Raw genomic sequence first — 27,503 nt, forward strand, 5'->3', positions numbered from 1 at the left:
GTTACTTTTTTAATATAGTGATGTGGATACATGTCTCCCCAGGATGTCTGGAATTTGGACATTTTATTTGGCACATTTTCGAACATCATAATTCTACAAAGTTAAGATGAACGAATTAAAATAGCAGATGGCAAAATATCAAACTAACGCATTAATTGTTCAGCCACTATTGCTGCCCACTGTAGTTTCTAGCCTACGTTTCTCTCTTGAACTTGTTGAGAAAATTTATTTACTGAAAATAAAAATTATTACAATCATTAAAAAACCCCACCAAAGTGCACCAGACTGTGATTTGCCGAATCAGCCACAAGGAGCTGCATTTTCTGCTCTCTGGTTGACTTGACTGTCTCCAGTCCATGGTTTGCAATCTATTACTCTCTTCTGGATTATTAAAGTCACTTCCTTGCGGATGATGACCGCTCTCACACAGATGGTGCATGTGCTCACCCCAGTTTCTGCATAGTAACAAAAGAGACCTCTCCCACACACAAACTTGAAACAGGTTTCAAAATTACCAAGCACGACAACTCACAAACAGGCTAACAGATTGTATCAAACATCACAATAGTATACCGTGTTAAAATATTAAATATGGAAATCTCAGCACACTTATTTAAAAAAAATAAGTGAAACTTATCACTCCAACCACACTTGGTATTATTTTCAAATAGTGGCAACTCGAGAATGTACAGTGACAATAAGGCTCAAATAAAGCCAGTTACTGTTCTCAATGTGGGAAGGTAGAGAGGGCAGGCAACGGCAGGACAATGGCCTTGAATTTCCTGTGTGGACGCATCCTAGAAGTTGGACCTGAAAATCCGCCCATTCTCCCGATCTCAAGATACATCAATATTCCCGTCAATCTAATTAGAATACTCCCGAACGTAAAAATCGGGGGTAAATGGGCGTAAATCAGCATACATAATCAGGGCTCAAGGAACGTGCAGAATGCACACCATATAGTCCTTCTTTAAGTATGAAAATTAAAGTTTCAACTCATTCAACCATCATTCATGCACATTAGGCACATATGTTAAAGAGCCTGCAATCGGGAAAGCTCATCAATTTTTAATGTGACTTGTATTTATGCCATAAAAATGCATTAAAAGAAACAGAAAATACAGTGCAGGTCTCAGTGAGGATACATTTTTAAAAACACTCTAAAAATTGCAATAAAACACCAGCAAAATGACTTTCCTGCTGCGGCTGAAAATCTGCTCGTAATTTTAAAGAGAGCCTCTGAGCAAGCGCAATTGCAGGATTCCCATATATTAGGTCTGTAACTTGGGGACGTGGTCAGTTTTATGGACGGAGATGCATTTGGGCAGAGGGATCGATTGACGGCAGTTAAAGATCGAGAAGATTTGGGCGTATTGTACTTAGGCCCAAAATTCACTTATGCCCAAAATTCTGTGATCATTTAAGCCACGTAATCGGTTTGTGCCCAGATTATGGGTGTGTCTGAGCGCAAATACAGAGGAAATTAAAGGCCAATATTCCACGGGGTTGAAATTAATGCCAATGGGTTGGGCGGTTGCGGCCGAATGAAAATCAATGGTACTTGGTGGAGGGGTTGATAGAAATTACCATACTAGCACCTACCTTATTATGAGGGGGTGGGAGGTTTGGTCGGCTCGCTAGCGGAAATTAGTAAGAGTGAAAATGGTCAATAAACGTAGCCCCGACAGGGAATCTTTTGGTGATACCCAGTGGCTTTGCAGGGGAACTGCAGGCTGCCTGACAGGTGAAAATTACTGCAGTGGTAGTGGGTTCAGAGCTAACATTAGCGTTACAGTGTAAGTGCCTATCACAGCACCACCTACAAGCCCAATATATATTGCAGGTAATTTTAAATTGAAGAGGGTCAGTTGACATAGGACTTTTCAATGCAGTTTGAAATGGAATGTTGTGACCCACCTACCATTAATATATAAAATAGATTACTTGCTTCCTATGGTGATTGAATCTTGCTTGCATTTAAGCACCGAATGCTTCACAATTTAGTTCTTCAGTCATTACACTGTTGTTAATTTTAAAAAGCGAATGTACTTATCAGGGCGATTGTCTCATCTGCAGTTCAGACATCACTATAAAGTGTACAATTAAAAATTACATTATTGTATGTGCAAATACTGTTGAAATTTCCAAGGTATCATGACTGAAAATCCTAGGACCAATAAAGTGTTACAACTTGACAAAACTAATAAGCAGTGGATGTAGAGGAACCCGCACGTTATGAATATTGTTCACATTTAAGTACATACGGATATCTTCGTCCCTTGGGACACACTGTGAGGTGAAGTGACAAAGAGAAATGGGAAAGTCCATCTACTCAATAAGACTTTGTGCTTTTGAGGACAACAGAATTTTAATTATATAGGAAAAAAATATTCACCTGAGAATACTTGTAACCAAAAGAAGTTGTGTCTTGAATTTCAGTCTCAGCATCACATTTTTATTTTTAAGTATAACTGTGGTGGACAGTGGATGGGAAGGATGCTTTGTTACAGTGCAGTCAGTAAGGAGGCCATTTTTAGGTGTGCAGTTGTTACCAGCTACTTAATGCCATTTTGTGCTGAAACAGACTAATCTCACAACATGAACAGTTTTTATATTTTTTAAAACAAAATATGAAATGTTATCAAATCAGAGAATTAGAACTGAGCAGAATGAATCACTAAGCAGAACAGCCATGAGATCAAAATGAAGATGTGCCCAGGAAATCCAACAATCTTGAAGCTGACCTTCTGACAATTCAATGGAACTGCCAGGTAGAAGTTTACTGATTGTGTGCCAACGTCACTAGCAGATGGAGAAAATAACCAATCAACGTTGCCAACTATGATCAGACTACTTGCAACATATGTATCCTGCCACCTCAGGGCAATTCCAACTTCTGCAGGATCAAGAGTTTGGTGAGATCCTTTAGGGACAACCAATGTCAATTCACATCTTGCGATTATGTGGCCCTTCCCAGAGCTGGTCCTGTGGAAGGTTTTTCAAATACAGTAATGTTTTCTACTCATCCAGGAGCCATCCGCTCAGCTGAAATGGCACTACTAGCCTAAGATACTTTTCTTGGTTTCATTCTTGCCATCTTCCTCCAATTACATAAATAGGTTTTCAGCAAAGTATTCTATTGAAGGGTGAGATGAAGGATGATTTGCCAAAATATGACACCATGACTGAATTACCTGAGGTCTTTTTTTTAAAAAGACGACTGCAATATTAGATATTAAAACTAATTTTCCCAGCGAGAATATATGTAGCATCTTGATATAAAAGAATAATAAACATTATAGCGATAATTTTCTGACTACACGCTGCTGGCAGGGTACTTCACCTGACACAATTGGAAAATCAAACACACAGGTAAATTTCCAAAATGCGCTGCTGACAGAAGAAGATTACTCCCTACATGTACAAACACTTGTGCTCTTAAATACCACAAAATGTGTTGGAAAGTATAATCATTTTAGTCAGTACTATATGGTAAATTCCGCAAGGCTCCGCTCTCAGTACAGAGCCTCGTCCAAAGGTAGTGCAGATCAGAATAATGGCCACAAAGGTCAGCGCATCCAATTTTCAATGCTCCTAATTACCCAGTGATTAATTCCCTGATCTGCCCTCTGTCAAGCAAGGCTCTGTCCCAGGCATGGACTCTCACAAAATGTATCCTTTACTTTATTATATAAATGAAGAAATGACATTTCTTAATATAAATAATTATTCACTGGAATCAACTGTAGTATCACTTGTACAAGAGCTGGAACATCTTGGCTCCCGTACTGAGTGCCAAATCTGGTCCCTCTCTTACCAGCTTGATCCTTATAGCAGACAACCTACATCACAACAACCCTACTGAGGCTGGTGGGTTATTTGCAAAGTCCTTGAGATTCTGGATTGTTTTGGAAACTATTTGGTAGTTATTATTATACGTACACACAGACACACTAAACATCTTGCATCTTTTTAAAGATTCATTCTCGGGATGTGAGCATCACTGGCAAGGCTAGCATTTATTGCCCATCCCTAACATTCTTTGTAGTGGTTGGATAAAAGTGAATGGCTTGCTAGACCACTTCAGAGGGCAATTAAGAGGCAACCATGTGGGACTGGAGTGGGATATGTAGGCCAGACCAGGTAAGGACAGCAGGTTTCCTTCCATAAAGGACATCTGTGAACCACTTAGGTTTTTACGACAATCCAACAGCTTCATAGTTATTTGTACTGATATCATAGAATCCTGGAATGCTTACAGCACGGAAGGAGGCCTTTCGGCCCTTTGAGTCCGTGCCGCCCCTATGCAAGAGCAATCCAGTTAGTCCCAGTCCCCCGTCCTTTCCTAGTGGCCCTGCAAATTTTTACCCTTCAAGTACTTATCCAGATCCCTTTCGAAAGCCACAATTGAATCTGCCTCCACCACCCCGAGGCAGTGCATTCCAAATCATGATCACTCGCTGTGTAAAAGTTTCTCCTCATGTCGCATTTGGTTCTTTTGCCAATCACCTTAAATCTATATCCTCTGGTTCTTGACCCATCCACCAATGGGAACAGTCTCTCTCTCTATCTACTCTGTATAGACCCTTCATGATTCTGAATACCTCTATCAAATCTCCTCTCAACCTTCTCTGCTCTAAGGAGAACAACCCCAGCTTCTCCAGTCTATCCACGTAACTAAAGTCCTTCATCCCTGGAACCATTCTAGTAAATCTCTTCTGCACCCTCTCTAAGGCCATTACATCCTTCTGAAAGTGAGGTGCCCAGAACTGGGCACAATACTCCAGTTGTGGCCGAACCAGTGTTTTATAAAGGTTCATCATAACTTCCTTGCTTTTGTACTCTATGCCTCTATTTATAAAGCCCAGGATCTTGTATGCTTTTTTAAGCGTTTTCTCAACCTACCCTGCCACCTTCAAAGATTTGTGAACATATACCCGCAGATCTCTCTGTTCCTGCACCCCTTTTAGAATTGTACCCTTTAGTTTAAATTACCTTTCCTCGTTCTTCCAACCAAAATGGATCACTTCGCACTTTTCTGCGTTAAATTTCATCTGCCACATGCCCGCCCATTCCACCAGCCTGTCTATGTCTTCTTGAAGTCTATCACTATCCTCACTGTTCACTATACTTCCAAGTTTTGTGTCATCTGCAAATTTTAAAATTGTGCCCTGTACACCCAAGTCCAAGTCGTTAGTATATCAGCTTTTTACTTCTAGAATTGTTAAAGTGAATTCAAATTCTCAAGCTGTCATGGTGGGATTTGAACTCATTCTTAGATTATTAGACCAGGCATATTTATCAGTCAACTAACAAACTAACATCACTAAAACAGATTATCTGGTCAATCATAGAATCATAGAAAGTTACGGCACAGAAGGAGCCCATTCGGCCCATCATGTCCGTGCCGGCGAAGAAAAGCTATCCAATTTAATCCCACTTTCCAGCACTTGGCCCGTAACCCTGTAGGTTACGGCACTTCAAGTGCACATCCAAGTACTAGCACCCTTTCAGGCAGTGAGTTCCAGACTCCTACCACCCTCTGGATGAAAACAGTTTCTCCTCAGCTCCCCTCTAATCCTTCTACCAATTGCTTTAAATCTATGCCCCCTGGTCACTGACCCTTCTGCTAAGGGAAATAGGTCCTTCCTATCCACTCCATCTAGTCCCGTCATAATTTTATATACCTCAATTAAATCTCCCCTCAGCCTCCTTTGTTCCAAAGAAAACATCCCCAGCCTATCCAATCTTTTCTCATAGCTAAAATTCTCCAGCCCTGGCAACATCCTCATAAATCTCCTCCGTACCCTCTCAAGTGCAATCACATCTTTCCTGTAATGTGGTGACCAGAACTGCACGCAGTACTCAAGCTGTGGCTTAACCAATGTTTTATATAGTTCTAGCATAACCTCCCTGCTCTTATATTTTATGCCTCGGCTAATAAAGGAAAGTATCCCAAAAGCCTTTTTAAACCACCTTTTCTACCTGACCTGCTACCTTCAGGGATTTGTAGACATGCACTCCAAGGTCCCTTTGTTCCTCTACACCTCTCAGTATCCTCCTATTTATTGTGTACTTCCTTGCCTTGTTTGCCCTCCCCAAATGCATTACCTCACACTTCTCTGGATTGAATTCCATTTGCCACTTTTCTGCCCACCTGACCAGTCCATTGATAACTTCCTGCAGTCTACAGCTTTCCTCCTCACTATCAACCATACAGCCAATTTTTGTATCATCTGCAAACTTCTTCATCAAGCCCCCCACATTCAAGTATAAATCATTAATATATACCATAAAAAGCAAGGGATCTAGTACTGAGCCTTGCGGAACCCCACTGGACACAGCCTTCCAGGCGCAAAAACACCCGTCAACCATTACCCTTTGCTTCCTGCCATTGAGCCAATTTTGGATTCATCTAGCCACTTTCCCTTGGATCCCACTAACCACTTTCCCTTGGATCCCATGGGCTTTTACTTTTTTGATCAGTCTGCCATGTGGGACCTTGTCAAAAGCCTTGCTAAAATCCATGTACACTACATCAAACACATTACCCTTATCGACCCTCCTTGTTACCGCCTCAAAAAATTCAATCAAGTTAGTCATTATCACATTGCTGTTTGTGGGAGCTTGCTGTGCGCAAATTGGCTGCCACGTTTCCTACATTACAACAGTGACTACACTTCAAAAGTATTGCAATGATTGTTAAGCACTTTGGGACGTCTTGAGGTCGTGAAAGGCGCTATATCATTGCAAGTCTTTCTTCTTCTCTGGATTATTTGTCCAGTAATACTTGCATTATAAATTCCTATGTCCATATTAATAGAAACTGCCCATATAAATTTGTTACACTGTAATTAGACCCTTTTATCAGTAGTTTTGCTGTAACACCTCAGATTGCATCTCTCAGCTCCTCAGCGCGTATTGCAGAGAAACTTTTATGCTTCAACCAACTCTACTTCTTTGCTTCCATATTGCTGCATGTTTTGCTATCTATAAATGAGATAAAATCAAACTATAATATAAAAATAAGGGCAAATGTACGACATGAAATGGGGTCTGAATTACATCCAGGCACCCGGTTCGAATTGTTGGTTGCCCTCTAACCCAGCTTCACCTGAAGGTTACATTTGATTTTCACTCCCCCAATGAATTCGGTAATCTTAGTGCTGTGCGTGCTCTGAACTCGGTAGTGTCAGCGCTGTCTGTTCTCTGAAATCAGCAGTGTGAGCGCTGTGCATTCTCTAGACTTGGTTGTATTAGCGCTGTCTGTTCTCTGAGATCAGTAGTGTCAGCTCTGGGCCATGTCTGAACTCTGTAGCCCGCCTGATAATGACTGGATCAAATTACACATTCCAGAAAACTTGAATTACTTTGTAGCAGACTGGATTAAGTTATACATTCCAGACGAAGAGTTGGGTGAGTATTGCCCGCCCACATCCTGTCAGTGGCAATACTAGAATGTGTTACTGCCACCATAGTAGTGGCAGTAGACATGACCTACATAGTAAGTCAACGAATATGGTCAACTCTCTCACTTGTCTCTGATGTCTGTTGTTGTTGACTGTCTGTCTCTCTTCTTCTGCTTCTTTTTTTCTCCTCTCTGCTTCGTCTTTCTATTAATTGTCTTTGCTTCTCTCTTTGTCCTCTTCTGCTTCTTTGACTTTTTCTTCTTTTCTTTCAGGTGGAAGGTGGTGGGTATTATAGAATCATAGAATCATAGAAGTTACAACATGGAAACAGGCCCTTCGGCCCAACATGTCCATGTCGCCCAGTTTATACCACTAAGCTAGTCCCAATTGCCTGCACTTGGCCCATATCCCTCGATACCCATCTTCCCCATGTAACTGTCCAAATGCTTTTTAAAAGACAAAATTGTACCCGCCTCTACTACTGCCTCTGGCAGCTCGTTCCAGACACTCACCACCCTTTGAGTGAAAAAATTGCCCCTCTGGATCCTTTTGTATCTCTCCCCTCTCACCTTAAATCTGTGCCCCCTCGTTATAGACTCCCCTACCTTTGGGAAAAGATTTTGACTATCGACCTTATCTATGCCCCTCATTATTTTATAGACTTCTATAAGATCACCCCTTAACCTCCTACTCTCCAGGGAATAAAGTCCCAGTCTGTCTAACCTCTCCCTGTAAGTCAAACCATCAAGTCCCGGTAGCATCCTAGTAAATCTTTTCTGCACTCTTTCTAGTTTAATAATATCCTTTCTATAATAGGGTGACCAGAACTGTACACAGTACTCCAAGTGTGGCCTCACCAATGCCCTGTACAACTTCAACAAGACATCCCAACTCCTGCATTCAATGTTCTGACCAATGAAACCAAGCATGCTGAATGCCTTCTTCACCACCCTATCCACCTGTGACTCCACTTTCAAGGAGCTATGAATCTGTACTCCGAGATCTCTTTGTTCTATAACTCTCCCCAATGCCCTACCATTAACGGAGTAGGTCCTGGCCCGATTCGATCTACCAAAATGCATCACCTCACATTTATCTAAATTAAACTCCATCTGCCATTCATCGGCCCACTGGCCCAATTTATCAAGATCCCGTTGCAATCCTAGATAACCTTCTTCACTGTCCACAATGCCACCAATCTTGGTGTCATCTGCAAACTTACTAACCATGCCTCCTAAATTCTCATCCAAATCATTAATATAAATAACAAATAACAGCGGACCCAGCACCGATCCCTGAGGCACACCGCTGGACACAGGCATCCAGTTTGAAAAACAACCCTCGACAACCACCCTCTGTCTTCTGTCGTCAAGCCAATTTTGTATCCAATTGGCTACCTCACCTTGGATCCCATGAGATTTAACCTTATGTAACAACCTACCATGCGGTACCTTGTCAAATGCTTTGCTGAAGTCCATGTAGACCACGTCTACTGCACAGCCCTCATCTATCTTCTTGGTTACCCCTTCAAAAAACTCAATCAAATTCGTGAGACATGATTTTCCTCTCACAAAACCATGCTGACTGTTCCTAATTAGTCCCTGCCTCTCCAAATGCCTGTAGATCCTGTCCCTCAGAATACCCTCTAACAACTTACCCACTACAGATGTCAGGCTCACTGGTCTGTAGCTCCCAGGCTTTTCCCTGCCGCCCTTCTTAAACAAAGGCACAACATTTGCTACCCTCCAATCTTCAGGCACCTCACCTGTCGCGGTGGATGATTCAAATATCTCTGCTAGGGGACCCGCAATTTCCTCCCTAACCTCCCATAACGTCCTGGGATACATTTCATCAGGTCCCGGAGATTTATCTACCTTGATGCGCGTTAATACTTCCAGCACCTCCCTCTCTGTAATATGTACACTCCTCAAGACATCACTATTTATTTCCCCAAGTTCCCTAACATCCATGCCTTTCTCAACCGTAAATACCGATGTGAAATATTCATTCAGGATCTCACATATCTTTTGTGGTTCGGCACTTAGATGACCTTGTTGATCCTTAAGAGGCCCTACTCTCTCCCTAGTTACCCTTTTGCCCTTTATGTATTTGTAGAAGCTCTTTGGATTCACCTTTGCCTGATCTGCCAAAGCAATCTCATATCCCCTTTTTGCCCTCCTGATTTCTCTCTTAACTCTACTCCGGCAATCTCTATACTCTTCAAGGGATCCACTTGATCACAGCTGCCTATGCATGTCATATGCCTCCTTCTTATTTTTGACTAGTGCCTCAATCTCCCGAGTCATCCAAGGTTCCCTACTTCTACCAGCCTTGCCCTTCACTTTATAAGGAATGTGCTTACACTGAACCCTGGTTAACACACTTTTGAAAGCCTCCCACTTATCAGACGTCCCTTTGCCTGCCAACAGACTCTCCCAATCAACTTCTGAAAGTTCCTGTCTAATACCATCAAAATTGGCCTTTCCCCAATTTAGAATTTTAACTTTTGGGCCAGACCTATCCTTCTCCATAGCTATCTTAAAACTAATGGAATTATGATCACTGGTCCCAAAGTGATCCCTCACTAACACTTCTGTCACCTGCCCTTCCTTATTTCCCAAGAGGAGGTCAAGTTTTGCCCCCTCTCTAGTCGGGCCATCCACATACTGAATGAGAAATTCCTCCTGAATACACTCAACAAATTTCTCTCCATCCAAGCCCCTAATGCTATGGCTGTCCCAGTCAATGTTGGGAAAGTTAAAGTCCCCTACTATTACCACCCTATTTTTCTTGCAGCTGTCTGTAATCTCCTTACATATTTGCTCCTCAATTTCCCGTTGACTATTTGGGGGTCTGTAGTACAATCCTATCAAAGTGATCTCTCCCTTCTTATTTTTCAGTTCTACCCATATGGACTCAGTGGGCGAACCCTCGGATATATCCCCTCTCACTACTGCCGTGATGTTCTCCCTAATCAAGAACGCAACTCCCCCTCCTCTCTTACCTCCTGCTCTATCTTTCCTATAGCATCTGTACCCTGGAACATTGAGCTGCCAGTCCTGCCCCTCCCTTAGCCATGTTTCAGTAATAGCTATAACATCCCAGTCCCATGTACCCATCCATGCCCTGAGTTCATCTGCCTTGCCCATCAGACTTCTTGCATTGAAATAAATGCAGTTTAATCTAGACTTCCCTTGGTCTTTGCCCTGCTTTCTCAGACCATCTGTCCGGTCATGTTCTGTACACTCTCCCTTACTGCCTTTTGTTTCTGTCACCACTTTATTTCCCACTGACTTCCTGCATCGGTTCCCATCCCCCTGCCACATTAGTTTAAACCCTCCCCAACAGCACTGGCAAACACTCCCCCTAGGACATTGGTTCCAGTCCTGTCCAGATGCAGACCGTCCAATTTGTACTGGTCCCACCTCCCCCAGAACCGGTTCCAATGGCCCAGGAATTTGAATCCCTCCAGCTTGCACCATCTCTCAAGCCACGTATTCATCTTAGCTATCCTGTCATTCCTACTCTGACTAACCCGTGGCACTGGTAGCAATCCTGGAAAGCAGTCACCAACAGTTGCACGTTGCATTTGGGGTGGGGGGTTGCAGGGAAAATGTCGCCTCCATGGCTCCTTATCCACCTCCCCACCCCCCAATTTCACCTGATTCCCCCACTTCCTTGCTCCCATCACTTCCCCTACCGCATCACCTTCCTACTACTCATTCCCTTTCCTACCACCATCTCACTTATCACTGTCCTTACTTCATCTTCTTTGAAAGAGTCAGTCAAACCTTGCTCTAGTCATTAATCTCACCTTTAATCCTCCATCCACTCTTCCTCACTCCCACTCAAGGGGACAGTCCATCACCCTCAACCAGTTTCCCTCCTTCCCTCCCACATTCCCTTCTTATCTGTTTTTCTCAAAGAGGCTTTATTTGCTTTCAACATTCAACTTTATATAAGGAAAAAACTGCCTGTCTGCCTTTCTCTGTCTCTCTCTCTCCCTCCCTCCATCCATCCACATAGATGTTAAAAATTAGCATCTCTGTCTCACAGATGTAAGCCATTAACATTGACCTTTTCTGTCTGCAAAATTTCAGGTGGGATAATTAGCTAGCTTCAAATTTCAACTGGTGTTTTTTTGAAAATTGAAGTAACATTAAATGAAGAAAGTCATGGGACATAATTTTAACATGGCGGCGGGAACCCAGTGGTGGTGGGGGGTGGGGTTTGAATAGTCACTGGGAAACCCAGAAAATTTTTTTTGTGGGTCAGCTCGAGCGATCGCGACTAAATTGAAGGCCCTTAATATAACTTTCGGGTTTCACGTCTCCAAGTTGCGCAGCGGGCATACTGCGCACCCGAATGACATGCAGTGAGCTGGAGTATTTAAAGGGCCATTGCAACCATGGATTTTGAGGGAGAAGGGAGGAATGTGCAGAGATGCAGCATCAAAGGAGTAAGGTAACACCCTGCTTTAATGACTCTTCTCTTGAGTTGCTACTGGAGGGTTTGAACATGAGGGACATACTGTACCTGGCCCACTGCCCTCTCAGTCTGGCTGATGTCGTCGCAGGGGAAGTTGAAGTAGTTGGCAGCCCTGGCAAGCAAGCCATCCGTGACCTGTCGTATACACTTATGTGCAGACGATTGAGAGACCCTGGAGACGTCACGGGTGGCGCCCTGGAAGTATCTGGGGGCGCAAAAATTGAGGGCAGTGGTGACTTTAACTGTGATGGGGAATTCATGGCCCACTAGGTCCAGCTGGGAGTCGCTCTGCACGAAGGAGCGTGCGGATGTCTGCGACCACCTGGTGACTCAATCTGAGCCTGCTCCTCAGCTCAGAGAGGTCCAGGAAGCCCAGCCTCTGCCTGTATACCTTCTCACGTGGGTAGTACCTCCTGTGACATCGGCCCCTCCATTGGTCCCCTCTCTGCCCTTCTCCAGATCCTGGTGGCGCACCTCTGACTTGTGCAACTCCCAGAACTGCAAACTGTGTCTGCCGCAGATGGTGATGTGCCTCCTCCTCAGATGCACTACTGAATAGATCCATTGTGCACCCCCCCCATCCTGATGTTGTCAGTTTGAAGGGTCCAAAATATAGGTAAATATGTCTGAACATAAGAAATCTCAATCTAAACACAAAGAACTCCCAGCTAAAGGTTTGTCTGAGAGAACTGAGTGCCCTGCTGCAAAAACTCACCTTTTATTCACGTGTCAATCACCGGTTTAAAGGTCCAAATGAGGGTCGGCTGCAAATCACCTCTGTTTCCATGGCGTATTTCAGAGGCCACGGGAGACACGTTCAAGAGAAGTTAAAATGGTTTGTATAACTCAATACAAAAAAAGTTAATCGCCTTAAGTGGTTTAAATGCCTAAATTGGACCTTTAAATATTGCGCGCATCCAAACCAGTCTAGGTCAAACCCGGAAGTGGGTGTGTTGGAGCCGGGATGCGGTCCTACTCCGAAGATTTAGTATTTTCACTGCCCACCCGTCCCCAACCCATCCATTTTCGGACGTTAAAATTTACCTCATGCTCTCCCTCACCTCTGTTTCTTTCTCTTTAACTCTAGGCACTCTCTCAGTCAACCCCTGTCTCGTCTCGTCTCACTCTCTTAGTTTAATATAGAAATACTACTGCAGGTGTCCCTTTACAACACAGTCATTTCTCTCTCTCATACACGTCCTCTTTTTTATAAAAATATAAATTTTATCCCAGTTAAGATTTTAAGATTTAATCTTTTTCACTGGTGAAGAAAAGCAACTGGGCAGAAAGTACTAAGACCAAAAAAAATTCCATCAGTACAGCTGATCAAATGATACCAATGCATCCTGAGAAATTAGATACTTTTCATATGTTCAGACTGCACAATCCAATTTCAGCTCAAAATCACTCTGGGTAAAACTATGAAATAAAGCCTAGGTTTTTGGGAGAGGCTGAGGCCTTCAAATAAATCTTTAATGAAGGCATTAAAAGACACAAATTGATAAATTGATAAATTGAATCAAGTTATTGTGGAAATAAATATATATCTCTATATATTTATTTATTTGAATTTTGAGTTCTCTTTACACCCTATTTTGGACATTAGAAATTTCAATTAGAAAAAATAATGGTGGACGAAAATGTTTTTCTGAAAACATAAAGCAATTTGTGAGAACCCAGTGGTCAGATTATGCAATCACAGGGTGACATACTCTCATTATAAAATAGCAGCGTTTGTGTGAGACACGGGGCCCGATATTACCATGGCGGCGGGGGGGGGGGGGGTAGATTGGGCGCGTGGGTAATGCGCCCGGTGAAATCAGTCTGCTCCCCCCGCAATCGCAGGCTGATTGGATCCACTTACCTGTTGTTCCGGGTTTCCCGCTGATAAGCAGTAAGGTCTGTCAGCTGGAGGAGCTCTATTTAAAGGGGCGGTCCTCCACTGACTGATGCTGCAAGAAATAGGAAAAATGACAGCATGGAGCAGCCCTGGGGAAAGGCTGTTCCCAGGTTTAATGATGCCTCACTCCAGCTCTTATTGGATGGCGTGAGGAGGGGGAGGACAGAGATCTTCCCCCTGGCGGGCGGGAGGAAGCGGCCTGCCTCTGCCACCAAGAAGGCCTGGCTCGAGGTGGCAGAGGAGGTCACCTGCACCACCAACATATCGCGCACCTGCATGCAGTGCAGGAAGCGCTGCAATGACCTAAGTAGGTCAGCCAAAGTGAGTACACTTACTCATTCCCCTACACTCCGTCTGTCACATCACCGTCCCCACCCCACATCTCCTTCTGCACTGCCAACACTACTCTGTCACATCACTTCTCACACCCACTCAAAGCTCATCCTCATCTTACCTGCACTTACTCACCTCGCCAGTACTCATCCCGCCACTACCACTCAACCCAATCCTCATACAATCTCATGGCTCAATCTCATACTCACCCTCTCATGCATCTCTTTCACGGTCAGCCTCACTCAACCTGCCATTACCTGTGCTGCAGCCACAAGGCATGCATCACATATCTGCAGTAGGAAGCGTAAGGCAAACATGTCGTGAGCATGAAGGGGATGCACAAGGATGTTTGAGGGTTTGTCATGGCTTTTACTTCTATTTAATTTCTGATCAACTCACATTACATATTATATTGGCACCACTACTGCTACGTCTTTGCGAATCTTGTCTGGTTTGTGCAATAATGCCCTTTCCTGAGGATCACAATGAAGACCCACAACTGATGACACCCATTGTGTCACTGCAGAGTGGGTGTAGGTGTATTTGTAGGGCTCTTTTGTGCAGACGACTGAGAGATGTCGGCGATGTCCCCGGTGGCACCCTGGAAGGATGTGGAGGAGAAGTTGTTGAGGGCAGTGGTGACTTTGACAGCGACAGGTAAGAAGATGGTGCTCGGGCCAGCCGGGAGCAGCTCGGCATCAAGGAGGCTGCAGATGTCCACGACTACATGTCGAGTGACTCTGAGCCTCCGTGTGCACTGCTGCTCAGAGAGGTCCAGGAAGATGAGCCTCGGTCTGTGGACCCTGTGGCGAGGGTAGTGCCCTCTGCGATGTATCTCTCTCTGCGGTTGCCCTCCTTCCTGCTGTGCAGGTGGATGTGTCACAGCACTGTGTTGTGGAGCTCCACGTGTCAGAGGTGGATGGCGTGGCTGGTGATGCTGTTCGCCCTCCGAGGAGGTCATGAGTGCAGCTACGGCGGCCCCCATCCGGAAGATGTACATCTGAGGGGGTCCGCAAGGTAGATAAATGTGTCTGGACACTGGGGTAAGTGTGCAAGTTGGTGAGTTTTATTGTTAGGAGGAGGGTGGTGGAGGCCAAACTTTGTCCAAGGTGACAGAGTGGCCTCCTGCAATGAGTTAGGGTCTCCCCACCACACCTGTCAAATGGACCTTTACAGCTGCCACAGGCTGATGGCTGCAACACGTCCATTTGAACTGGGAGTGTTTCCCCCAGTACGGGAAACAGTCCCAGTTGTTTGCAAAATCCCAACCCTCCTAAAATATCATGTTAATCAGGTCTCTGAACGACCTGAAATACCTAAATAAATACCTTAAGTGGCACCCCGCCAGCTTTAATTGCCGGCGGGAGTCCCACATGCAGGGGCTTGCGTGCGCATGTCAGCGCGTCAGTGGGGAACCCGGAAATGGGGCGGGTTGGAGCTGGGCTCCCAACCCACCCCAGGAACCCCCGATTTTCGCAGCCCCCCCACCACGAATGCACCCGATCGCGGGTGCTAAAATCGAGCCCACAGTATACACCTTTAACATTGAAAATACCCATCACAGAGCCACCTACAGGAGTAATAGGTATTTCAAGTACTTATGAGTTTTCAATGAAACACGCGGTCCACGTACCACATTTAATACAAAACAGAAAGATAAGTCTGAAACCAACATCTAGTGGCACAGTTTTACAGCACAAAGTTATCACCAACAACTATGCATAAATTGGCAATCTAGATAGGACAATGGAAACATTCATTGCAGGGGTTACCTCTACTGAAACTGGAGTTAAAATCTGTTGTTACAGTTTAGTAAAGGGAGCTTTATTCTGCATTCACTGTATTATACTGGACACAAGATTGCTTGATGTTTAGATTGAGTGCAAAGATTCTGGGACCAATTTTCCCGACTTTTGCCCCATAAACACCCATCCTGCAGGCACAAAGATCAGGAAAGAGGACGTGGATACCTGTTATGCTAAGTCTCTGATACCTTTACATTACCTGGGATTCCTGGAGGTGGGGAGGAAGTTTGGGGGAGCTGGACCTGTAATAGGCACAGGCTAATTCCATGAATTTGAATGATGCAGAGGTGTGTGCCCAGCTTCCCATCTCTTTTTCATAGAATCATAGAAGAAAGGAGCAAGAGTAGGCCATTCGGCCCTTCGGGCCTGCTCCGCCATTCAAAATGATCATGGCTGATCGTCTAACTCAGTACCCTGTTCCCGCTTTTTCCCCATATCCCTTGATCCCTTTAGCATTAAGAAATATATCTATCTTCTTCTTGAATATATTTAATGACTTGGCTTCCACTGCCTTCTGTGGTAGAGAATTCCATAGGTTCACCACCCTCTGAGTGAAGAAATTTCTCCTCATCTTGGTTCTAAATGGCATAACCTGTATCCTGCAGTTGTGGTTGCAATTGTAAGGTGTAGACACGGAGGCACTGCAAAAAGCTGGTATTGTGCTTGCAGCAAACCCCACCTCCCAAAGGCTGTACGATCCATAGGGCCCGGCAGCTAGCTGAAGAGGACCCCCCAAGTAAATTAGACAATTTTTTAACAGATCTTCATCTCTTTGGGCTGTGGTGAGAAGGCCCGAAGGCTAGCAGCTGGGAAGGCTGCTGCAGGTCTCTCAGACCAATAGCTGCGCTCCTGTTTCCTGCCTTGTTTTCTAGAGATAGGCCCAGCCCGGGAGTAAGCCTGCCCCAATGGCCCAGGACACAAAATGTAGGTATTCTTGAGCCTGGAGAGGCACAGCACATTATGGGTGAACTGTTCCTGCCCAGCATCATGGCAGACAGAGGCCAGGAAAAGTCACCCCCTTATTCCTCAGTATGAACACCTTTCACCTTGACAAGCACAGAAATAATTTTATTTTTCAACAAAGAAACAAAAAGGAAGAACTGGCACTTATATAGCACTTTTCGCATCTGCAGGATATCCTATAGCATTTCCAAGTCAACCAATTACTTTTGAAGTGTAGTTACAGTGGATATGTTGGGAAATGTGGCAGCTAATATACACACAGCAAGGTCTCACAAATAGCAAATGAGATGAATTGCCAGATCATTTCTGTTGTTTTTGGTTGAGGAAGGAATGTTGGCCAGGACACCCGAAGAACTTCCTCCCCTGCTTTAAATAGTGCCATGGGGATCTTTTTATTCCACCTGAACAGGCAGATGGGGCCTCAGTTAAAAGTCTCACCCAAAAGACTGCATCTAAAATGCAGTACTCGTTCAGTGTAGCACTGAATTGTCAGCCTAGATTATGTGCTCATGTCCCGGACTCTCAACTTTCTGACTTGAGGTGAGATGCACAAAAAAAATGGAAACCTAAAGTACCTGTTTTGTGTGTTCCATCATCATGGAATATTACTTGGATAGAACATTTCACAGACTACACAAGTAAAATCTAAGGTTTAACCTCAAGCAAGGAATTTGTACAACCTTTACAACAGAAGGGTTCGCACTGGTGAAAGTATTTAGACTTGAATTTTTCCAAGAACTCCTCCTCAAGGAGCTGTAACTTACATTGTCAATCAGCAGTGGAACTGGTGATTCAGATGTGTTTGCAGCATTTACATCACTCTTGACGAAGAAAAATATGATGGCACTAAAACAGAAAATATTTCAATCGATGTTTTAACTGAAAAAATCAAAAAATGTCAGACTTCAAAATTCAATTACTAGTTAGCATCTTATTAAGAACAGTTGTAGACAAACAGACAATTTTGGCTTCCTACAAACAACTTCCTTTCATCTCTGTTTTGTTATGTATGAATGAAGTAGGAATTGCTTATGAACTATATTAATTTAAAAAACTACCAGCACTAATTTTTTTAAAATTGCAAATATACAAGATTCCTTTACATGCAACATATTTACACTTTCCAGGTCAAAGCATACCACACAAATCTTGCTAGTGAATACAAATTGCATCAATTACTCTTATTTTCATTAGAGATGGCTGGACAGATTTACCTCACGAAAGACAGAGCTGCTCCAATGTAGTTTAAGTAAGGTTTTGCTACCTCTTCAGGGTCAATGCCAAACCAGCCAAATCTGAAATAGGTTATACAGTACAGTTGAACTTTTGAGAATGGTTGAAGCGAAGTATTCAAATTTTCTATTGATTTGAACTTCAGCCTTTGAAAATCAAATCAACTGAATCACACTAAAACCGAACCTGAGCGTTCTCCCAGTAGCACAGGAAATGTACAATTCTGCTCCTATGGAATCTCATTATTATTTCTTGAAAGAACTAATAAAATGAAACCTCATTTCACCTATTAAGTCAATGACTGTAAAGTGATGAGGGAATGTGTCAGTTCGAAAGTTGTATCTGAAAGCACCTGGAGGATAGCACATGTACCATAAGTGGAAAAAATGAAATCTGTTTTTTTTTATTCGTTCATGGGATGTGGGCGTTGCTGGCGAGGCCGGCATTTATTGCCCATCCCTAATTGCCCTTGAGAAGGTGGTGAGGCACCTTCTTGCGAGATTTTACAACTGAGTGGCTTGCTAGGCCATTTCAGAGGGCAATTAAGAATCAACCACATTGCTGTGGGTCTGGAGTCACATATCGGCCAGACCAGGTAAGGACGGCAGGTTTCCTTCTCTTAAGGACATTAGTGAACCAGATGGGTTTTTACGACAATCCGGTAGTTTCATGGCCACCATTACTGATACTAGTATTTCAATTCCAGATTTTTTATTTACTTAATTAATTAATTAAATTAAATTAATTAATTGAATTTAAATTCCCCAGCTCCCGTGGCGGGATTTGAACTCATGACTCTGGATTATTAGTCCAGGTCTCTGGATTACTAGTCCAGTAACATAACCACTATGCTACCGTACCCTGAATTGGTTGCCTTAACCTCTGTGGTAGGTAAAATTTTTAAAAACATTATATGATATGCCATCAATACCTTTTTCATGGGTGAACTAGATGAGGTATATGCAGGGGATATTTATTTGGGTTTTCAGAAGGCATCTGATAAGTTTGTTTTTAAAGAAATCTAATCATTGAAAATAGGGAGCAGAAAGCAGCGGTAAATTGGAAAATCCCTACTGGGGCAGGGAGACCATTCGATTAGCTCCAGGGACTTTTATGTAGAACACAGATCAGTGAGAGTGAGAGCATACGGTGACAGAGAGAAGGGAAAAGCAGGAGTATGAGAAAGGTGCTACAAGAGTTTCCTTGCATACAGGTGTAGTATTTAAGTGTTACATGCACTTAGGTTAGTTAAAGAATTGTTGATTAGAAGAAGTCGTCTTTGCCACAAAACAAGAAACCAAGTTTCTTGGAGCTTTAGCAATGCTGGGGATGAAGAGTTCCATATGAGTTCAGAAGAGATAGCATGGCCAAGAATGCTGACAGATGAAAAAGGACTAAGGGCAAAGCCATCCAAGGTAAGAGAGGTAACAGACATCAATAAACTATCTGAAAAATTGAAGGAAACATGATTGGACGCTTGCAGGAAAGATTTTATTAAAGAATCTATTTTGTGTTCAGGATTCCATTTTGTAGTTAAAAGACTGTTTTGCAGACTCTTTCGAAACAGCCGATACCTGTGGAATGTCAACAAAATCAGCTCAAATTTGCAAGGCTATAATTGTAGTCATATAAAATACTTTGCATTGTTCCAATCTTCTACTGTCACACAGACCAAGTGATTTGGGGGGGGGGGGGAGGAATTAGATGGCTATGCACAATAGCTTTGATGGGAACCTAAGGCATTGACATGTTTCAACAAGGTATTCATGGCCAGAGTTGCAGAGGTATGCAACATAGGCAATGAAATCAGTGAATCAATATGCTGAAAACTATACTGGCAAACATGGATTAGGCCAGAACTTTCAATTTGTTTGATAATTTGGCATTATATGTTATAATGTTAGAAAGAACTGAAGCAAGGACAATAAGCCAATGAGCATATTTCCAAGGAGAAGGAAAGAAGTTACTGGGATTAAGAGCGAGCAAAGGGACTATATTTGGCAGAGGTAGAATCAGAGGATCTCATCAGGACCAGGTTTGCCACTGTATTAAGAAAATAGAAGATCCAACAGACCTGTCAACGATGAAAGTTGATGATAGTTTTAATAATAAAACAGAATGGAGCAATGGAAGGAGATACTTTACCAGGATCATTAAGATTAGAATTGGAAGTGGAATGTAGGCCACAAAAAGTCAGGAGAGCTAGCAACCATACCATTAAGATGAAAGAAAGGTTGGAAAAGAACAGGAACCAAATTTACCAGGTGCATTTTTGGCAAGGCTGCTGAAGGAGCAGGAAGACTGGAGATAAAAACTGGTAATCAAAATTCAAGCAGATGCCATAAATATTAAGTATAAATTAAAGCGATAACAGGAAACAGTCAATCAGGCACATACACTTTTGCATGCTTCAGAGACCTCTTCATATTGCTTTGTGACACATCATAATATATCAGCAAGCTTTCAATGCTCGAATTCCAATTTTCTCCCCATCTCTACTGAAAGTATCAATTCTTCGGACACAATGCTGTGGGCACCAGCAACCCTCCAGTACTTGCCCAACTGGTCAATCTTCATATGTTAGACTTGACATGGACGCTTCAGCAGGTAATTCAACAATATAAGAACATAAGAAAATAAGAAATAGGAGCAGGGGTAGGCCATATGGTCCCTCGAGCCTGCTCCGCCATTCAATAAGATCATGGCTGATCTTCTACCTCAACTCCACTTTTCTGCCCGATCTCCATAGCCCTTGATTCCCTTAGAGTCCAAATATCCATCAATCTCAGTCTTGAATATACTCAACGACTGAGCATCCACAGCCCTCATGGGTAGAGAATTCCAAAGATTCACAAACCTCTGAATGAAGAAATGTTTCCTCATCTTGGTCCTAAATGGTCAACCCCTTATCTTGAGATTATGACCTCTAGTTCTAAACTCTCCAGCCAGGGAAACACACCTCTCAGCATCTACCCTGTCAAGCCCTCTAAGAATTTTATATATTTCAATGAAATCACCACTCACTCTTCTAAACTCCAGAAAATATAGGCTCATTCTACGCAATCTCTTCTCATAGGACAACCCTCTAGGCACGAAGGTGGCAGATAGAGTATAATGTGGGGAAATGTGAGGTTATTCACTTTGTTAAGAAGAATAGGAAAACAGAATATAAATGGTGAGAAACTATTAAATGTTGGTGTTCAGAGGGATTTGGGTGAAACACAAAAGGTTAGCGTGCAGGTAGAGCAAGCAATTAGGAAGGCAAATGGCATGTTAGCCTTTATTGCAAGGGAGTTGGAGTACAAGAGTAAGGAAGTCTTACTACAATTCTACAGGGCTTTGATGAGACCTCACCTGGAGTACTGTGTACAGTTTTGGTCTCCTTATCTAAGGAAGGCTATACTTGCCTTAGAGGTAATGCAATGAAGGTTCACTAGATTGATTCCTGGGATGAGAGGGTTGTCCTATGAGGAGAGATTAAGTAGAGGATGGGCCTATACTCTCTGGAGTTTAGAAGAATGAGAGGTGATCTTATTGAAACATATAAGATTCTGAGGGGGCTTGTCAGGATAGATGCTGAGAGGTTTTTTCCCCTGGCTAGAGAGTATAGAACAAGGGGGCATAGTCTCAGGATAAGGGATCGGCCATTTAAGACTGAGATGAGGAGTAATTTCTTCACTGAGAGGGTTGTGACTCTTTGCCATTCTCTACCCAAGAGGGCTGTGGATACTGAGTCGTTGAAAATGTTCAAGGCTGAGATAGATAGATTTTTGATCTCTAGGGCATTCAAGGGAAATGGGGATCGGGCGGGAAAGTGGAGTTGAGATCGAAGATCAGCCACGATCTCACTGAGTGGAGGAGCAGGCTCGAGGGGCCATATGCTCCTATTTCTTATGTTCTCTCATCACAGGAATCAATCTGGTGAACCTTCATTGCAACCCCTCTAAGGCAAGTATATCCTTCCTTAGGTAAGGAGACCAAAACTGTACACAGTACTCCAGGTGTGGTCTCACCAGAGCCTTATATAATTGCAGCAAGACCTCCTTACTCTTATACTCCAACCCCATTGCAATAAAGGCTAACATACCATTTGCCTTCCTAATTGCTTGCTGCACCTGCATTTAAACTTTCTGTGATTCATGTACAAGGACACCCAAATCCCTCTGGCTACCAACATTTCTTAGTCTCTTATCTTTTAAAAAAATATTCTGCTTTTCTATTCTTCCTACCAAAGTGGATAATTTCACATTTCCCCACATAATACTCCATCTACACATTCTCGCCCACTCACTTAACCTGTCTATATCCCTTTGCAACCTCATTGCGTCCTCCTCACAGCTTACTTTCCCACCTAGCTTTGTAACGCCAGCAAGCATGGGTACATTTCACTCGGTCCCCTCATCTAAGTCATTGATATAGACTGTAAACAGCTGAGGCCTAAGCACTGATCCTTGCGGCACCCCACTAGTTACAGCCTGCCCACTGGAAAATTACCCGTTTATTCCTACTCTCTGTTTTTTGTCGTTAATCAATCCTCAATCCTCACTAATGTATTAACCCCAATCCCATGAACCCTAATCCTGTGTAACACCTTATCGAATGCCTTTTGAAAAGCCAAATATACTACATCTACTGGTTCCCTCTTATCTACCCTGCTAGTTACATGCTCATAAAACTCTAATAGATTTGTCAAACACGATTTCCCTTTCATAAAACTGTGTTACTGCGTAATCATATTATGATTTTCTAAGTGCCCTGTTACTACGTCCTTAATAATAGATTCTAGCATTTTCCCTACTATTTCTCACTTGCGTCTGCAAACATCTCAGAGGTCACTGAATGGAAAATCAGAATCGGAACGCTGAATTATTTTCTCCCCTAACCACTTTTCCCAGGAGTACCAAGGCCAATTGTTTTGCCCTACCATTATCACCCCATCTGAGATCGGCTAACTAAGCACAGATCCAGGATCAAATGTGAAATATCGTTGGCCTTTATGATTCATTACCACATTTGGCTGTATATTTACCCAATGAGGCATCACGAGAGCTCAATCTTAATTCCACTAAACACAAAGTCAACAAAGGAGCATCAAAATTACTAAGCCAAAAATAAAAGCACTCTTGGTCATTTATTGATCTACTCAAATACATTTGAAAATCATATAAGGTTTTAACATCCAGAACGCGTGTTTTAAAAGTTATAGTTATTTCGTACAGTGCCCCAAAAAACTCAACTTTGGAGGAAGATTTTTGGAAAATTCACACAATTGTCTCTTTTTTGCCAGTAAAAGTCTCAATTATTATATTATAAAAAATATTTTTTTTTAAAGTAAACTTTTTTTTTCCAGAAACCAGATGGCACTATAGGCCAATGCAAATCACTGATTACATCCAATTTTCAGGACACAACAGTTTCAGAGCCATTATGCATACCAATCATCACTCCTTCTTAAAAACCTCATTCCTACATGCACCCCCATCCTAACACCCTCAAATCTGTGTCACCTAGTTTTTGCTTTAGTAAATTTTACTTACTTAACTTTGATAAATTGGTAGAGCAAGTATACGAGATGCCAAAATGAGCACTAAATTTTACTGCCCTTGTTGCAATGGCAAACTGCATCTCTGCCACTCTCAAATGCCCATGCAATTTTGCAATTGGATAACTGAGGTCACTGTCACTGTGCTACACAGGTGCCATCCATTCCTGCACGCTAGCAATATTTCAATTGCTAAATTAATATCCATGGCAGAAAACTGCTGTCTTGTGCTCCTGAACAGAAGCTATTTTTCTGCATTGCTGCTTGTGTCACTGCACACTAATAAGATAAAAATTCATCATCACATGCCTTCAAAAGTCATTCCAATTTTTATCTTATGAATGACAACTAAAAATATTTTTGCCAGTCTCCCAACTGTGCAATTGGCATGTCAAAAATCTATGGGGGTGGGAGAGGGGGATTTATCCCAGTTTTACTGTCCAATGTAAACCAGCGTAATCACTGATGGGAAGATCACATAGTTCAGTACATTGGAATTCCATGCCCAAAAGAATTCTGCTTGAATCTAGAGCTGACAGTATTAGAAACAAGTCAGTTCAATTTTAATATTACTGGCATTAATGCACAAGGATCTTTATTTGCTGTTATCACAGTAAAACATAGAATATTGGGTTCACCTGACACTATTTCATAAGGTCAGTGTTTACCAAAATAAAAGCTGACTTCTGGCTCTCATCACCCTCCAACAAGCAAATTGGGCTGGAAATGTTATACAAATTAACAATTGGCAACTAAGAAGAGTAGGCTGTCTGCTATTCACTGAATCACATTTACATGTGTCTTTACACAAAAAAGGAGAGAGAAAACAGGGAATTACAGACTGGTTAGCCTAACATCAGTAGTAGGGAAAATGCTAGATTCCATTATAAAAGATGTGATAACAGGACACTTAGAAAATATCAACGGGATTAGACAAAGTCAACATGGATTTATGAAAGGGAAATCATGTTTGACAAATCTACTGGAGTTTTTTGAGGATGTAACTGGTAGAATAGATAAGGGAGAACCAGTGGATGTGGTTTATTTGGATTTTCAGAAGGCCTTTGATAAAGTCCCACATAAGAGGTTAGTGTGCAAAATTGAAGCACATGGGATTGGAGGTAATATACTGGCATGGATTGAAAATTGGTTAACAGACAGGAAACAGAGAGTAGGAATAAATGGTTCATTTTCCGGGTGACAGGCGGTGACTAGTGGGGTACCACAGGGATCAGTGCTTGGGCCCCAGCTATTCACAATATATATCAATGATTTGGATGAGGGAACCAAAGGTGATATTTCCAAGTTTGCAGACGACACAAAACTAGGTGGGATCATGAGTTGTGAGGAGGATGCAAAGAGGCTTCAAGGCGATTTAGACAAGTTGAGTGAGTGGGCAAATACATGGTAGATTCAGTATAATGTGGATAAATGTGAAGTTAGCCATTTCGGAAGGAAAAACAGAAAGGCAGAGTTTTATTTAAATGGTGATAGATTGGGAAATGTTGATGTACAAAGGGACCTGGGTGTCCTTGTACACAAGTCACTGAAAGCAAACATGCAGGTGCAGCAAGCAGTTAGGAAGGCAAATGGTATGTTCAGCCTTCATTGCAAGGTGATTTGAGTACAGGAGTAAGGATGTCTTACTGCAGTTATACAGGGCCTTGGTGAGACCACACCTAGAGTATTGTGTGCAGTTTTGGTCTCCTTACCTAAGAAAGGATATACTTGCCATAGAGGGAGTGCAGCGAAAGTTCACCAGACTGATTCCTGGGATGGCAGGGCTGTCATATGAGGAGAGATTGGGTTGACTAGGCCTGTATTCACTCGAGTTTAGAAGAATGAGAGGAGATCTCATTGAAACATATAAAATTCTGACAGGGCTAGACAGACTGGATGCAGAGAGGATGTTTCCCCTGGCTGCGGGGTCCAGAACAAAGGGTCACAGTCTCAGGATACAGGGTAGGACATTTAGGACTGAGATGAGGAGAAATATCTTCACTCAGAGGGTGGTGAACCTGTGGAATTCTCTACCACAGAAGGCTGTGGAGGCCAAGTCACTGAATGTATTTAAGAAGGAGCTAGATAGATTTCTAGACACAAAAGGCATCAAGGGCTATGGGGAGAGAGCAAGAATATGGTATTGAGATAGAGGATCAGCCATGATCATATTGAATGGCGGAGCAGGCTCCTATTTTCTATGTTTCTATGCCTGATGCAGACTAATTTGCTGTTCCATGGCACCTAACCTGAAAATAGAACTTGCCAGATGGGAACATCACCTCCATTTTGTATGACTGCATCTATAATACAGTTGCACAGAGAAATCCAAAGTTTACCCCTCCATTGTGTGGTCAAGATTTACTACCTTCACAGAAATAGAAAATTGCATTTTCTCAAGAGAGCTGTTCTCACTAAGATAGTGAAGGATGGCAGTGCAGGGGAAATTAACACTTTTCTACTTTTTACACTGAGCATCAAGCTCAGTGCATTACATGGAGAGCAAAGCTTCTTGTACATTGCCCTCAACCTCACAAGATAGCACTCCTTCTCCAGTGTGACATTTTCATTTCCCGTACCAATCATTCTTGTGGCCTGAATGAGATTGCCAATTCAATGAAAAATAATCGGCAATTTTGTGCTACAAACTAATGCCCACAGGAAAATAGACGCAATCTGCCCAATTCACTTCACATATGCATATGGGACTTAAAGTCAGCAGAGCCAGACTCAAGATTTTCAACCTATCAGTCTGAAAATGATTTTAGTTGAAGTTCCAAGGGTGAATTGACTGTTCTAATTCATTGTGTACTCAATTCCACTAAAGCCTATATTTGGTTAGCCGATCATGTATTTATAGTTTTTTCTAATGAGAAAGCAACTTTTGTCAGATTGTATGGTCTTCAGTTAACCACACTACATCTGGTACTTTTATTCTGAAACTTACCAACGGTTCCCAATCTAAATCTGGATTTTGTTTTGGCTGGGGGGGGGGGGGGGGGGGAGGGGGAGGATTTGGAAAGAGATCAAAGGTACCAGGCAAGACTGCAACAAGGGAAAGGAAGAGTTCTGTGGCAGAGTATTGTCATGCCAATTAGGGACAAGTTTCTTTACGAGCAATTTTGGAAAAACTAAAATGGGATAGATGTCAAAACCAGGACTCAGCGGTGTAAAATTAGGCCAAGGGGGCAAAAAAAGGTACACCAGAGGTTCAAACCTCAGAAAGAAAAGCCAACGAACCCATCAGGTCTGTGACGGCTCTTAGTTATAGCAATGAGAACCAATCCCACTGCCCTACTATTGCCCATTACTCTGCATCTTCCTCTGCTTCAAATGCTTATCTATTGTTCCCTTAATAGGTGCAGTGGTCTCTGCCTTAACTGCTCTCTGGTGCAAAGCATTCTATTTTCTAATGATTCTCTGAATAAAGAAATTTCTTCTAATTTCTCTCCTCATTCTCAGTGGCAATTTTAAATTGATGAGCCCTCATCGCTGGCTTCCCAACCGTGGAAATAGATTATATAGAGAAAAACTATTAAAAACCCTTCATTTTTTTTTAAGTCTACTAAATCTCCTGTGCCGTAACTTTCTATGATTCTCAAGCTTTAATGATCATTCTACAATAAAGTGTCCAAAATGCACACAGCACTCTAACTGTGGCTTAACCATGGTCTTGTACAAATTTATTAATTCTTTACTCTTGTACTCTATGTTGCTATTTATGAAGCCTGTAATGCTATTTACTTTTTATGGTATCATCTATCTGAACTTATACTTTCAAGGAATAATGAATTTGCATCCTTAGATCACTTGTGCCACACCCTTCAGTG

At 42.6% G+C, this 27,503-nt stretch overlaps 1 protein-coding gene across 2 annotated transcripts in view; it reads right to left on the reverse strand.

Annotated features, from left to right (window-relative positions):
- LOC137300139 (transmembrane protein 144-like) overlaps nucleotides 1-27,503 on the reverse strand; it is a 99,431-nt gene that overhangs the window by 36,028 nt on the left and 35,900 nt on the right. For both annotated transcript variants that reach the window (XM_067969256.1, XM_067969332.1), the window contains exons 6-7: nucleotides 18,113-18,193; nucleotides 17,663-17,744 (exon numbers count right to left, since the gene is read on the reverse strand). In XM_067969256.1, the coding sequence (XP_067825357.1) occupies nucleotides 17,663-17,744; nucleotides 18,113-18,193 (163 nt within the window). The remainder of the gene's footprint in view (nucleotides 1-17,662; nucleotides 17,745-18,112; nucleotides 18,194-27,503) is intronic.

Source organism: Heptranchias perlo, chromosome 1 (genome assembly GCF_035084215.1).
Source record: "Heptranchias perlo isolate sHepPer1 chromosome 1, sHepPer1.hap1, whole genome shotgun sequence".
Lineage (NCBI taxonomy): Eukaryota > Metazoa > Chordata > Chondrichthyes > Hexanchiformes > Hexanchidae > Heptranchias > Heptranchias perlo.